At 45.9% G+C, this 15321-nt stretch overlaps 1 protein-coding gene across 1 annotated transcript in view; it reads right to left on the bottom strand.

The window, feature by feature from the left end:
* Positions 1-3704: 3704 nt before the first annotated feature.
* LOC131889186 (adenomatous polyposis coli protein-like) overlaps positions 3705-15321 on the bottom strand; it is a 35860-nt gene continuing 24243 nt past the window's right edge. Inside the window, exons 6-15 of the mRNA XM_059238220.1 lie at positions 14948-15318; positions 14453-14848; positions 14243-14388; positions 10181-12200; positions 9938-10104; positions 9346-9640; positions 9103-9263; positions 8696-8803; positions 8400-8617; positions 3705-8155 (exon numbers count right to left, since the gene is read on the bottom strand). Coding sequence (XP_059094203.1) covers positions 4101-8155; positions 8400-8617; positions 8696-8803; positions 9103-9263; positions 9346-9640; positions 9938-10104; positions 10181-12200; positions 14243-14388; positions 14453-14848; positions 14948-15318 — 7937 coding nt within the window. The 3' untranslated portion in view covers positions 3705-4100. The remainder of the gene's footprint in view (positions 8156-8399; positions 8618-8695; positions 8804-9102; positions 9264-9345; positions 9641-9937; positions 10105-10180; positions 12201-14242; positions 14389-14452; positions 14849-14947; positions 15319-15321) is intronic.

Genomic DNA, 15321 nt, shown 5'->3' with positions numbered 1-15321 from the left:
ATTACACTTCAATACTAGTCCAGTTTGGGATCAACAGGACTTGCACCTGTCAAGTTAATGTGAAATTGATTCTCCTTTGAGCTTGATTTGTATTTTACATTTGCATCTTGCGTACAGTTTGCAATCTCACACCTTTTTGATTCTATGTAAATTAGGTTATGCTTTTTATTACATCATTGAACTTATTTGGCAATATGTTAGGTGACTGGATCAAGTGAATGATTAAAGGTTGACCAGTTTTGGACGAAAACCCCACTTTTGGTAATACTAAAACTTTGCTTTATGTTTCTTGGTGTCCATAACTCTCGCTGATTCCCGGCATTGCCCACCCTGCTAAAAGTACCCTGAAAGATGGGCCAAATGTGACCCGGAATATAAAGGAGAGCTTGCCCAACGGTCCAAATTACGAACATTAAGTGAAGTTTCACAAACTAGCGGATCAAAAACACAATTTTTTGCCGTGGACGAAATTGTTACTAGAAAGGGCTGCATTAAAATGCTCAGGCTTCTTCATTTCTCTACTTTGCACTGTACTGTAACTTTGCCAACATTTTGAAAAAGAAATATATTACGTCTTAATTATGAAATCTGAATTGCAAAGTTGGACAATTTAGCGCTATAGCTTAATTGACTAAAATATAGTTGTGATATGAACACTGAAGATGTTATGCTTCTGATATTTATGAAGCGACCAATTGCAGGGTCTCTATAACGGTTTAAACATATAATGCACAAGTAAGTTGTTTTGAACGACATGAAAAATTAAAAAAAAAGATCAGTAATAAAGGTTGAAGACGTTAAAATCAGACAAAGAAGAGTCGTCATAACGTTTGAAGTTGACAAGACAAAATTCTGGACACACTTTTGAAATATCGTTTTGTTCATTGATGACAAATGTCTTTAATCAAAGAAAAAAAACCAACTTTGTTTTCAATAATTGACACCTTAGAGGCTTCAGAAGAACATCGCCGAAATCTCATTCTGCACGAATTCCTTGAAAATAATGATGCCAGTCCATTTTGCGACAAAAGTTGACTTGACAAAATTGATTGTATAAAGCGTATAAAACTGCTTTATGAACAACCTAAGTAGGGAGAAAACCATGAAATTGATAAAAATGATGATTCATTCGATCCCAAAAGTGATACCAAAGCTATTTGATATTTATAAAACAAATCCACGAATTTTCAAGCACAGATGTGGCCATGAGAATCTTTCGTTCAAAAGGTCAAAGAAAGGTCAGAGTTAAGGTCCTAGAAAGCTCAAGTTGACCAGATCGCATCAATCAAAGAAAGCTTAACGTAGAGGCATTGTTTTGGCCCAACTGGCAAGTTGTCACTAAGCTAAGGCAGAATGGAATGGTAAGAGCAAAATGAAATCAATATTGCAGCCAAAAAGTGGGACCCAGAAATACGACCAATCAAGGAAAACTTGGTAATTTGTGAAAGGAGTTTTGAAAAAAACGTACTTGACCATAAAATCTAAAGACGAATGCAATATTAGATGGTTATGAGCAATCAGGAAGGTTGATTCTGCCCTCGTGCAGAAGTTGATGGCTAGGGTCAGGAGCAGAGTAAGGCCACTGGTCCTTTAAGATAGATAAAAATCTGCTTGATGGTTTCATTAATTAGAATTACCCTTATTTATGGTTATATATTATTGAATTTTCTAAAAATAAGCTGCACACGCCGAGAAAAACACCATTTTTAATGTCAGAATTTCTAAGTGTTCAACCTTTAGTTTTGATTGGCTTGTACTATAATGTGATGTGTTTCGAACCGGAATATCCGCTTATTAGCAAAAAAGAACTCAGTTAGGGCTCCCATAACGAGCGAAAAAAGGCTACAGATTTGAGATCAACAGTTCGAGGACTTGGAACCAGGGCTACCAAATAACTCGTTGGTGGTCTTTGGTTGCTTTCTAGTTCTTCATTTTCACCAGAGCTGGCAGCACTAATTGAGGTCCTCTAGGATAAAAAGTGTACTCATCAGTACTGTAATATTCTCGTTTCAGGATATGAGAGATGCAAGATGAACCCCGGACTTCTAGAAATATGGACTGCGAATGAGCTTCCCGCCATATCGGCCTGCTATTGGTCATAGTAGTTCTGAGCCACTTTTCGAATTAAAGTAATAAGATAAGAAAAGTAGCTTTTGTCAATTAAAGGTAGGTCATTTTCGTTTCAAATTTATGTTGTCCAAAGCTTATATAGCTGACCAAGAGCAGGCCGAAAATTTGAATTTTATGTATTGTTTACAACATAACTTGGACCATGTCTCCTGAGTTCCCTAAGCATAAGTTTGGGCTCAAATTTAGCCAAGTTCATCTATTCAACAAGATCTCGTGGTCGTATCATGTGCTTATTTGAAATAATATGAACAGTTTAGGAGATACGAAGTTTTGGCTTCCGTTTGCAGTCCACATCTCTAGAAGTCCGTGGATAATGCCATCATCATCGTACCTGTTGCATGAGAATATTTGATTGCGGAAAATTGTTTGATCATGTTCTCGCAGTCCAAACAAAAATTCAGAGTGAGTGGTATTGTAACGAACCGCGAGTCTGATGTCGGTTCTCATTATCAGCAACTAATAAATGTCCGACTTTCCAGATGAATGGGCGCTTGAAGATTAGAGTAACACACCTGGGTCTATATTTAAGCAATTTGTAGTTTTTTTTTCTCTAGGACAAAAAGACCAAGCCACCTCATCTTGAAGGGAAAGGAGGTACCTTGGGGTCATGTCAAATATATTACTCAGTTGGGACGGCAAAGTTAATGGTAAATCATGATGATGTTGGTTTACCTCTGGTGAACAGACGGGACCCCAACCTACCTTGTGACCATAGTTTGCAAACCAGTATTGCTGAGTTTGATCACTGTTTAGTTTAGTTATTCAGGTCTACGTAGACACTCTTTTCGCACATTTATCAAGCTTTTCAAGACTGCTTTTTCATGAGTACCCCCACGTGGTTTCGTAAGCGCATATTTAGAGATGTGATTGTACCCGGTTGGGTAAAGTTTAGTACTGTCGCATTTCAAAACTTGCGTTCACGAAACCACGTGGGAGTACCCCATTGGCCGGCAAAAACTGATTGTATCAGTACTTTGCTGGCCTGAATGGAACAAAGGTTTGGGATCCCCTTGGAAACCTCTAGAAGCCCTCAAGGAATTTATCACATTATGTCTCAATATGTTTTGGACATTAAATGCCATTGTAATTATAAAAGTCTGTGTCTATTGGTGCATTTGGTTGCATGGTATAACTTTTAAAATGATCAGCAGTTTTGCATTTCGTTCACTATCCGTCTAAATGAAGTTGTGCTTCTCCGCACACAAGTAAATTGAAAACGATTGTAATACCTACAGATAAGTCCTGCTTGGCTCATATTAATGGCTCATATTTCTCTTTAAATCTCGATAATCCTGCAAATTGCGTGCCTCAAGTAGTTGGAAATGACCAAATTTTGACCTATCCAACAATTTCTATCTGTTGTTCGCGGATCACATTCACAATCTTAAAACCAGTGATTGAATGATTAATTCGCGAACTCATGTTATACCTTATGCTGAAAAATACTTTCAAGTGTGTCAAACCACCCGCTTGGATTACAAACTATTGAATGTGCACAAATCACCTTTTTCCAATAACCGGGATATCTAGAAACTCGATATATTTATTTTGAAAAAGTAGAAGAAGATGCACAATTTCTGTCTGGATGAAATATTTATTCTCGTCGAGAACCGTAAGAGTATTCAATTACCATCTTTGGGCAATTTAGCATGGGCAACATTTTGACAGCACTGATGGCGTTGAATAGGCAACGTCACAACATAATCAGTTATGAAAGATTCGCAAACGCAAATATCTAAATGTGTGCATTATATGATTCAATATTTGGAAGAGCCACATGAAAAGAAGAGAAAAAAAGACAGAGCGAGCAAGGAAGCATTTGGCACAAAAATAAGTTGTCAGTTCAGGCAAATTAAGCAAATCGGTAAATGCATAGCACTAGCGGAAAATACTAAAATCGATCCAAGAACTGTTCAAGCTGAAAATTTGATATTTCCTCTTCCATAAGGCAGTTGCGTGTTATTCTTCACTCACACCAGGGTGACCATAACAGAAGAGGTGCTCTTCTCCATTTTTGGATCCTCTTCAGTTCTTGAGGCTGTTTTCTTGGCCTTGGCCTCTTCCTCAGCCTTCCTTCCCATGCTGCTAACGTAAGAGTCGTTTCGTCTCACTTGAGCCGCGGATGCGGGCACAGGTTTAGGGCGGACAAAAAAATGGGGCTCACCTCGCGGAGGTGGAGGAGGTCCCATCAGCATAGTGGGTGGATTATAATTGAAAGGCGGCACAATGGCGGCCGATTGGGGAGATCGATTGTTGGGGTTTCGGAACTGAATGACCGAGCTCTGACCGTTTGAGGAGTTCGGATCTCCTTCAGGATTGAGGAAGGTTCCCAATCTGGACCTTCGCTTGGATTGACGTGAGTCTTCATCTGTCTTATGAATGAGATCGTTGTCGTTGGTGGCGTCGATTTCTTCCAAACCCTCGCCATTCCCCAAGACATCATCGACATCTATGATAGGGGATGAGGGTGAGACGGTTTGGGAGTTACCATTGACACTATCTTGAGTAGAGCACGGGCTCATGGGAGACGTTGGAGTTTTCGAGTCCTTGTCTTTCTTTGGCTTGGCAAATTTGGACAATCTCATGGAGAGTCGAGATCGGGATCGGGGTTTCACCTCGACTTGATTGGATTGCTCAGTCTTGGCCAAGCTGGAAGAAGAGTGATCCTGTCGCTGGGCTTGGAAGTTCGATATGATTTGTTTCTGCTCGGCATGGGGTTTCAGGAGCTCGAGTTCGTGCTCAGGTATCACTTTGCCCTGAGCAATCCACACCCGAGGGTCTTTGGTGCACTCCTTGTTTTTCTTCTTGGAGTCCTCCACTTTTTTCCACAAACTGGCAATCCGACTGGTCACTTCCCTTTTGGGTTTCTTCGGACCCGTTCCAGGGGTTCCAGATTCGGATTGGATATCACTAATGTTAGACGAATCCGCCGTCTTTTGCTGATCAATGCTCGAACTGGAAGGAACCCGTTTTGTGAGACGATTAGCTTCTGTATTGGTCTTAAGGGCGTGGCTTGACGAGGACGTCTTCATGGCCGAAGCGGATCTGACACTGCTACGCCCACTGGCCAAGCTACTAGCACTACTCGTACTAGGATAACGTTGAAGTTGAGTAAGGTTGGTCGCTTCACGGGGGGAGGTTGAAACTCGGCTTGATCGGGAAGAGGACCGTTCTCGAAGTTGAGAGGTCTTTGTTTGCATGATCCGAGGATTGCGACCTCTCAAATCTGCTGGTGCCGACATTTGGGTAGAGTTGGATCGACCTCGCTCTACAGGTGTCATTTTGACAGCTGAACGAGTGGCCGTGGAAACGGGTGGTCTCTGGGAGGCGACTGGATGGACCAGATCCCTCCGGATCATGGGCTTGGGAGCCACTCGGGGCGGGATCCTGGTCTCCTCTCCGGATTGATTGGGCGATGACGAAGACTCCTCTTTAGTGAAGGTACCCTGGCGAATCAGGGGAGCTGGCGGGGGCTTTTGTTGAGATCTGTTGGACCTTGTGCTCACGGTGCTGGCCCTTGAGGATATACTAGAAATGGAACTGATCGAGCCCCGACTCCGCGGAGAGGACAACTTAGGTGAGGGAGGTGAATTCATTCGTCCACGGGTGTTCACTTGTCGAAGGTTTGACGCTCGCGTTCCCCGGATTTGAGTGGGTGGAGAGCCTTGCCTCTGAACAGGGGCGCTTAAAACTGATTTGGGCTTGGGGGCCAAAATTGGTTTGGGAGGAATGGCGGGGGGTACAGTGGATCGCTTAGGTGGTGAGGCGTACAAAGGTTTTCGTCGTCCTCGTATTCCTCGCACTTCGGCCTCCTCTTCACGCTCCTCGTTTTCTTTCCTGACAGGTGCGGCTCGACTTTCCCAAGGTTTACAGACCCTTGGACCTTTGGCAATTGGTTGTTGAACGTCCAGGTGAAGGGATGGTTCAGAACCACTGAAGTCATTGCTCAGCTTCATATCCTTTTCATCCAAGATCTCAATAGAAGAAGCTCTCAACATGTCAATGGAGGAGCTGCGACTCCGCGTTTTGGCCTTGGTGGATTTGATGGCGTCTACTACAAGCTGTGCGTCTTCCGCGATCAGCTTTACTTCCATTGGACTCATAACCGGAATGGAGGGCTGTTTTAGATCCGCCGGGGTTATCACGTGGGTCTTGAATCGATCTCCGTCTTCCTCTCGTTTCTGTTTGATCGACTTGGGCGACTTCTTTTGAGGCGTACTTGAACTCGAGGAGGAATCCGTGCCGACCAGATCACTCTTGGAGATTGTGTGGGTTCTGAATCGGTCTATTTCCTCTTTGCGTCTTTGAACCGACGATTTGGGATTTGATGGAACGGTGGTTTCGCTTTTGTAGCCGGACGTGTCCTGCCCGGCCATGTCGGAGGAATCATCCAAATCCGGGACCGGGACTCGATACTGGCGATAATAGTCCACGTTCAAGTTGGCGCCGCTCACGAGCTTCCGTTTGATTCTGGGAGTATTTTCCAATGAGCTCTCACCCCCCGATTGGGCCGGCGTCGTGTGACGGGAATCGCGAGGTAATTCTGGGGCTTCATCATCATCCAACGGGTCACTCCGCTCGATGGTGGTGTCATCATCGAAAACGTCTGTGATATCCTGACACGTGGACTGACCCGCATCCCCACTTTCAATTACATAGGTGGCCCCATCTTCCCCTTGTGGAGCCGTCTCTGGAACCAAAGTCTTCGAGCAAGTCGACATTACACCGGAAATGTCATCCATAATGGTCGGTGGTTCGATTCCCATCAGTTCGGGTGCTTCACTTGTTTCAAAAGTACTTGTGTTCATGATCTGGCGGCCGGTGGAGGCCAGATCAAAGATTTTCTCATTGTCAGTGCTCCCCGCATTCGTTTCATTGGAGCTTCCCATATCCACCACTTCCGAGTTAAGACTGGCCAACGACATCATGGAGTTGTCCATATCGCCACCTTCCTCCATGAGCGTGGGAGGTTTGATGTTATCCAAATTTGACTGACAGCTACTCAAACTGCTCAGGTCTTCGTTGGATCCGTCCTTGGTAGGATTGCCGCCCACGCCAAGTGCTCTCCGCACCATCTCGGGGACAACAAAGCCTTTCTTGGCGCTTAGTGTGTGTCTGCACTCCATCCCTTTCTCCACTTTCTTGGGCGGACTTTTATGGGCCAAGTTCGTACTCTTGTGCGTGTCGTTAGGTTGACTCTCGGTCCGTTCTCCACTGATCGACATGAGACTCTCGAGCATCAACGATGGGGGTTGAATCGTACTCAAGGTAGAGCACACCGAACTCACCATGCTGGCCTCGTCTTGAACTTGTTGAGACACGCGCTCGGCCTCCATTTGAAGGACAGCTTCTTCGGATGTGCTGATGTTATTGGTGTCACTGAGCTTGAGGGCATTGTCGACGGTCAAGGTGTCAATCATGGAGTCTGTTCGTTCCTTGTTGGCAGGAGGGAACGCTCTCGGGATTTGAGCGCAATTCGGGCTTTCATCCGTCCACATTTGACTTACTCCGAGGTCGTCGTTCACGGGGGTGTTCAAACTTAAGGACGACGGCTCGGTCTTCTCCTGCAATGGCAAAGTGAGACTCTCCTTCTCTTGGCTGGTGCTTCTTGGCTTCAACTTGAGCTCGGCGATTCTCACCCCGGGGATGACTTTGGAGTTTCTTGGACTCTTGGAGGTAGAGCGTCGATTCTTGCTCGATGCTGAACCACTTTTCTTCTCACGCTTCACCACTGATATACCATTGGCCGCCTTTAGATCCAAAGGTTCAGATTTGGACTTGGGCATGCCAATATTGATGACACACGCCATGAGCTCTTCATCATCATCATCATCATCGTCGTCCGATTCACTGGACTTAGCCGTTCGATTCGGGTGCGGCGATGATCTTCCGGTTCGACTACGACTACTCTTGGTGGATGAGCCGGACGATTCCGACCTTCCTAGGGCTTGTGGGCGTGGTAAATGGGATCGGAAAACGCCCGCTGAAGATGGAGTAGATCGCTTGCTACTCGCGGTCAAATCGCCTGAAAAAAAGTGTTTTTACCGTAATGAAAATCTCAAAACTGGTGTTGTAATTGAAAGCAATCCTGTGAAAGTCGATTTGAAAAAGAAAAAAAAATCGAACCCAAGATGTTGCGGTTTTACTTTCACACGTCGGAGAAAACTCATTAGATTCTCCCTGAAAAGTAAAGCTAACCCTGATGCCCTCACTTCTTGTCCCAAATACAAGTGCTCTAGATATTTTGTTTGAAGTGCACGGTGACTCACCTTTCTCTTCAGTGTTCTCCGTGTCCCCTAGATCATCTTTATCTCTCGAAAAATCATCATGAGACAAGGGAGGATCCTCTGCGCTTAAAGAGCTCAGAGAAGAATCACACCGAGAGAACACATGGGGCGTGTCCTCTGTGGCGAAATGAACAGGAGTCTCTCTTCCAGAAGTCAAATTACTTGAGGCGGCAGTTCCAGATCCACTTTGAAGCCGAGTCCTAGAAAACCGAAAATGGATTCTTCATTAGCACAAAAACATCTTGATCGTCACATCTCTACCATTTCTGGACCCTTACCGATGATTGGAAGGATGTCTACTCCGCCCAGAGGAGGGCGTGTCTAACATGAATCGAGGATCAGGATGATTAGTTGAGGACTGGGTTTTCGAAACGGTTCCATTGGATCTATAACACAAAAGGAGCGGGGAGATGAATGTCTTGCCATCCATGGAGTGGCCTAGCATTAAGGTAGAAAGAATGTTAATAGTCATTCCTCTTATTTCCCTAACTCAGTACTCAATCGTCCAATTCAGGTCACACGAGAAATCGGAGACTCAAAAATGTATTCGAATGTTCCTCACTTTAACGCAAATGCAATCGTTGTCTATCGATCCAGGGGGCAAAAACATTCCAGACGACAAAGAAAACGTGAAATCTTTGTCGATTGTTAGGAATGTCGAGAAAGGCAAAAAAAAAAGACTCACGTGGTTGATTTTGTTCCTCTCGGTTTCTTGTGGAACCCAAACTTCGATGAGGTAGACGTCAAGGCTCTGGCAGCACCTTTAGCACCGCCAGGACTCTTTACACTTGGGGCACCTTCGCCCGTTCCACGCTCACCCATTGGAAGAAATGATCTCGAAGCGGCCTTTAAAACAAGTCAAGGTGAAAAAACGAAATTACGCCTGCTGTACAGAACTAAGAATCACGTTTTTGGGGGTGGAGTTTACCTTTGAGTTCATGCCGGCTAGAATGATGTTCTCAATGTCGAGATCACTATCGTCTGTCTTGTCTCCAGATGTGTCCAGGCTCTTGTTGAGCACCAGATCATCCTCACACGTCAGAGTGGAGAGATTGGTTTGGGATCCAGCTTGGGATAGTGCTATGGGCGTGTCTTCGGTAGCAAATTGACGCGGAGCCTCGTAACAAGATGAGGCTGAAGACCTCGAATAGTGTCCCTTGGTTTTGGAGGGAGCCACAGGAATCCCAGATCGGCTCTTCCGAGAATCGGGTCTTGATATATCGCTAGAAAGTAGGAATGAGTGTTGCTTGAAACCGGACCTAATTTGTTCGACTTCAAAACGAGCACAGAGCTCATTAAAGACATTGACTCGTCATACAGTAGTTCTTATCGAAAGAAAGAATGCGCGAGTGAGGGACATGGAATGTGGAACACACTTTCTGAGCTAATTAATCAGAGGAATTGAGGAGCTCAGAAATTGTCCTTGAGGGGAGAGGAGGGAAAGCCAAGTCCAGACGGGAACACTCAGTGGATTCAAGCTTCATTTCATCACTGCAACAATTCAGTGAATAAATACTCACTTGGGCATCCCGAGTTTTGTAATGTTCGAGAGCAATGTCTCGGCGTAGATGTCTTCTTCGTCCGTGTCTTTACTCCCGTTAGATTTCTCATCTACCGGTTCCAAGGTCTGCGAGCCGCTCGTCCCGAAAGCTTCAGAATTGGGAAGTTGAGGGAGAGTCGAGGACACCTTCACGAGATGGACAATAGAGGATTATAATCAAGAATCACCTTTACGTACCAAAACTGAGTCATCATTGACTTACCTCGGCCTGTTCATGATGATCAAACTTGGAATTCAAGCCCTCTTCTCTGGCTCCTCTGTCAACTCCTGAAACAGCTGTTGTTCCAGTTCGCTCTGAGGGGAGAGAGGACTTCGTTCCCTTTTGGCTCTCTTGAGTTCCCATTGGCGGAGGTGCTCCCGCGGCAGTGGTTGATGTTGTTCCATGTGAACGAGGATCAGCAGCCAAAGGCCTCATCAAAGCAGGCGAGCGAGGCCGGGCGGGACTTTGATCCCCAGGCGAGTCCGGAAGATCACTTGGGGACACTCGACCGCTGGTGGCACGCGAGAAATCGCAGCTGCTGTACCCGTCACGAATGGATTGTTGGTCGAAGCTGTTCAAGGACTCGAATGAGGAACATCGGGAGAACATCATGGGTGTGTCTTGTTGGTTGAATGTCACCTGCTTGTTATGGGAACTTGAGGTGGTCGTGGTTCTTAGCCGATTGGGGGCGCATGTGGCTCCGTCTGGCAGAGGCGGAGTCATGGATCTGTTAGAGCCTTCTTTGGTGCAACCCCCATTGGCTTCGATCTGGCCTTTCTCCACGGAGCCATTGTCACCTGGTGAGGCAATACCTTGCGCCTCTTCACGGCCCTGGTGCACTTGAGTATCGCGGGGGTTGTCTTGAACGTCCTCTGACCCAAGGGAGCTCAACGAATCAGCTCGGGAAAAGAAACCCGGTGTGCCTTCAGTGTCAAACACTTGAGGCTTCTCGCTCGGGGTGTCCATACCGGAAAATGTCCCCGAGGCTGGTTGGAATTGATCGCTACTCAGGGTGGCTTTGGAAGGGCGTTTGTGGAACATTTTTGTGTCCAAATCTGGATCCCGTAGGTCGGACATGGAGGTGGCTGTCGAGATGAGGCATGGTGTGTCGTAAGGCGTGCCTTCGGTACAAAAGGTCTTCACGGTGTCTTCAGTTTCTTCTTCGATATCGTCGGATTGATCCACCTTGGCAGGGCGACAAGCTCTGGCTCGTTCTTGACTGAGGTCAGGATCTTCAGCGTCTTGGAACCTTAGGCTATAATCTCGAGGTCGCTCGTCCATGTCGTCGTCTTCCAAATCGTTCCCATTTTGTTCATGGAAGGAGTTTTGGAACAAATGGATTTTGGAAGCCGACATAATCCGTTCTCCGTTAGCACTTGCAGAACCTTTATCGGTCATGAAATTATTGACCATTGCCGGTGGTCCAATAGTCGAATTGACTTCAGTGAACTGCAGAGAGGTGGAAGAAACCGAAAAGCTTGATCTTTGGAACGTTTGAGGGCTGGGATGAAACTCGGTGGAACTTGAAGAGCGGAAAAAGCCATGGGAATTACTCGGGTCCGATTGTGGGAAGCTAGGATAACCGCTCACTTCTGGGGAAGCTTGCTTCATGAACATCTGTTTTCGGCTCTTGCTCAACTCCAAGGGGTGCCTTTGAACCAAGGTGGCCGGTGACGATGTACCATCCTCCTCAGGTACTTGGGGAGCAGGGCGTGATGCTCTTACCCCCGATCCGGAAGAGATATCCGCATAATTGCTCGTCACTGAGGGTGTGCTGGATACCGATCCGCACGATTCCGGCCGACTCTTTCTCGAGCCTTGGGGGCCTTTGTCATCATCACTGCCAGATTCGTCCGACGAATTGCCTTCAATGTTGTCACATGTTTCGGTCAATTTGTCATCTAACTCTACCATAAGATTACGCCGACGTCGGGCCTCGAGCCCTGATCCATTAGAAGACGACGCATTACTGCCCTTTTCTGAATTGGCCACAACTACGGGTTTGGCGGCCGTCAGGTTCTTAAGTGCGGCTGCCGAGCAAGTGGCGATGGTCTTGTGTTTGGAATGAGTTAAAGATTTTAGCATGGGAACGGCATCCATTTGCCACAAAGCGTGCTGATCTTCTCGATTCCGTGCGGAGAAGTTCCATAGTGTTCCACAAGCATTGCTCACTATTGTCAAACTTGGGGATTTCAGTTGTTGAAGGAGAATAAAGAGGCAATTGTGATCGCGGAGAACGGATCTGAAACAAATTTAGACTCGAGATCAAAGCAAATTGAAAGAAAAGCGATCATGATGAAGGCGCTTGCTCATTCGTGGTGATGAAGATTTCACGTGGTCTTACCCGGCCATACTTGAGGCCTAAATCAAACAGATCAATTGTTCCTTTCTCGGAGGAAAATTGAGCCTCTTCGAGGTTTCGAGGCCTGCCTTTGCACTTCAATTAGGAACTCTTTGCCTTAGGGCTTGGGGATCGCTCGTTCCCTCATATTGAGAAATGAATGGTTTGTGCACAAGAAAAATGGCCTTTCATCAGTTCAATTTCTCTGGATTCTTCTTACCGTGAGAAAGGTTTCGTGTTGCTAATGGGATAAGATCCCTTTTTTTTTATAAGAGGGACCTTGCCAAATTGGAGACCATTTCGTTGCCAACATCTTTCCAACGGAATTATAGGCCTTTGTCGTCCTTGTCCCAGATCATCAAAAGGCTCCTTCTTTGCTTTGGAACGAGGGCTAATTTCCAGTTCAAACATTTGTAAAACCACTCTCTTTGTGTTTATTCGTGATCAAAATTGTTGCCCCTTTCAACGATGCATCAAGTTTGAAAGAACTGCAGTTCCTCGCAGGTCTCATGAACGTTGAAAGCTCTTGATTTTCAAAAAATGTAGAGAGCCTTTGTTAAAACAACGTTGGAAGAAAGTCTATTTGAAGGAGTCAGTACAAAATTGGACGATCTCAAGATTACGAGCAACTGGAGGACCATTTGGCACCTTTGGTGCAAGACTTGAGGCTGGGAGGGTGAAAAAAAGTTGGAATGGCCGCATCTGAGGCCTTACGCACTTGCAAGACTCACTACCATGTCTTTGAAGTCAAGCTCACTTTGGCCGAAGTAAAAGAGTGCCAAGCCTCCATGTCCAGTGTGTGGACGACCTCAGAATGGATCATGTATCATCTGGATAGCAATTGGGTCCATGAAAACTATCGTCCATTGAGGCGAGGCACCAAAGAGTTCAGGGAAGCATGACAAATGTTCCATTTACCGCTTAATCATGTTTTAAGCCAGGCATGAAACCAGTAAAAAGCGTTCCCAGAAGGAAAGGATATATGATCGTATGGGAGACGAGCAGTTGACACAGTCCCATGAGAGCTATGAAACAGCAAGTCTGAATTCAATCTGACAGAAAGGACTGAGAGGCTTTGCAAGTTTCCAGAGAAAATCGGAGCTTGTGTGTACGATAGGATTCTTGAACGAACATGTTGGTTGTTGGTATGTTGAATGAAAGCAAGTTTGTGGAGTAAGTTTCAGACTTCCATTCGGTTATCCGGCGGTGTTGGTAACTTACACCAATATGTGTTCCATTCGTGCCATAGCTCGTTTAGGAGCAAACTTCGACTCCCGAGAATGAAGTCGTTTCCTTTGGGTTCTCTGCTCAGGTCCATTTCATTTGGAAACCTCCCAAGCACTAATGACTTGAGGGGAAATCGTTGCTAATTTTTGACAACCACAGCCAATTGAGCAAAATGTGGAGAAGATTTGCTGAGTCATAAAACGAAGGCTTTTGCGTGATCCCACCTTCACGGATCAAGACACAAACAAAAAAAAAAAAAGATCCAGTTACTTTTTCCACCACCTGGCACAATGATTTTCAAAAAAAAAAAATCGAGAAACTGCCGAGCAAGCGAATGGTAAATCCAAGAAGACATTCTCGATTCTAGTGCGCAAGTGAAAAGTTGTGCAGGATATTTTCTGGAACACTTCACGAAGGACTACGTTTTTTTTCTCTCAAAAATAAATGGGGCCTTGTGTTTTGTTCCACAATGTTCCAAATTAGTTCGCCTTACGGCCATACAAGGGAAAGAGGGGACTGAACAAATGCATTCTTCCTCCAGGCCCCCAAATAACTAACAAGCAATATAATGCAAATGTGCGGAGGGCATTCATTCATTTCCAAACATTCCCGGCCTAACATTGCACAATTTGATGGGACAAAGAGCCCTTGACATTAAAGCTAAATAAGTTTTTGTCACGTGTTCTTCGAGCTTTGTAGCTTTTAGGAAGACTTACCTGTACTTTTCGCCGCCGCTGCAAGTGGCAATATAACTCGAAATGTTCCGCAAGATTCCGCCTCCATTTTCCACTACGGCCACGCAATCACTTTGAAGTAGATGGACCAAGAAAGGCAAAGATCCATCTATAGCGCAAATATCCGCCTAGAACCAATTACGCTAATTAATACTCAGCAATTACCAAGGGTCGCCTATGAGAAGCAATTACCTTGTTCTTGCCACAATGAGCCGAGAGGTTCCACAAAGCCGAGAGGACCACCTTCAGAGTGGCCTCTTCCTTAGGATCCTCACCAACTCGCTGAGCCACATCCATGGCTGCCCGCATGAGCACGGAGATCACGTTCGAATCGCTGAGTATGCTTTTGCTGGCCTTATCGGCCTTCCAAGCCAGGTTTCGAAACAAATGAGCGGTGGCCTTTCGCAAGTTCTCGAATGGAGACCCGAGCTGTTGGACCATCACGGGAACAAATCCGGGCGAAGAGCACAGGAAGCTCTTAATGGAAGCATTTCCGAAGGTTAGGTTCGTTAATGCCACCACGGCGTACCGTCGTACCTCAGAGCAAGGGGTTCTTTCGAGTAGATCGCCATGAATGATCTTCTCAACCTAGAAAACGTGGTCGCGTCCCATTAGTTGACTGCCAAAATGAGACCACTGGGCCTAACTATGTATGGCTAGTATGAGGCGTGGGCCTCGTGTAAGTACCTGAATAAGCTCGGCTAAAGCCGGAATGCCTCCAAGCAAAGAGATCGGCTGTCGATGGCTCTCATCAAATGAGCACCGCGTCAACACGGCCATTGTCTCTTCGATATTGATGGGCAGGGCTAGACAGTTGTCTTCCAATAGCATGGCTTCTTGTGAATAGTTGATGAAGTTCTTGCACGGAAAACTTGCCGTGGCCAACACCCTTGGGCCCTTCTCCCCCACGCCGTTTTCAGAGTGTAGAGAACTGCCCACCAACGATGAGCTCGAACCTGAATGTAGGGCTTGTTGTTGTAGTTGTTGCTGCTGAAGAACCGCTTGTTCATTGAGGCTCGACCGGCTGCTTTTGGAGCCCTCGGGACCTTGGCTGATATCTG

Source organism: Tigriopus californicus, chromosome 1 (assembly GCF_007210705.1).
Source record: "Tigriopus californicus strain San Diego chromosome 1, Tcal_SD_v2.1, whole genome shotgun sequence".
In the NCBI taxonomy this organism is placed as follows: domain Eukaryota; kingdom Metazoa; phylum Arthropoda; class Copepoda; order Harpacticoida; family Harpacticidae; genus Tigriopus; species Tigriopus californicus.
This window is presented reverse-complemented; position numbering and strand designations above follow the sequence as displayed.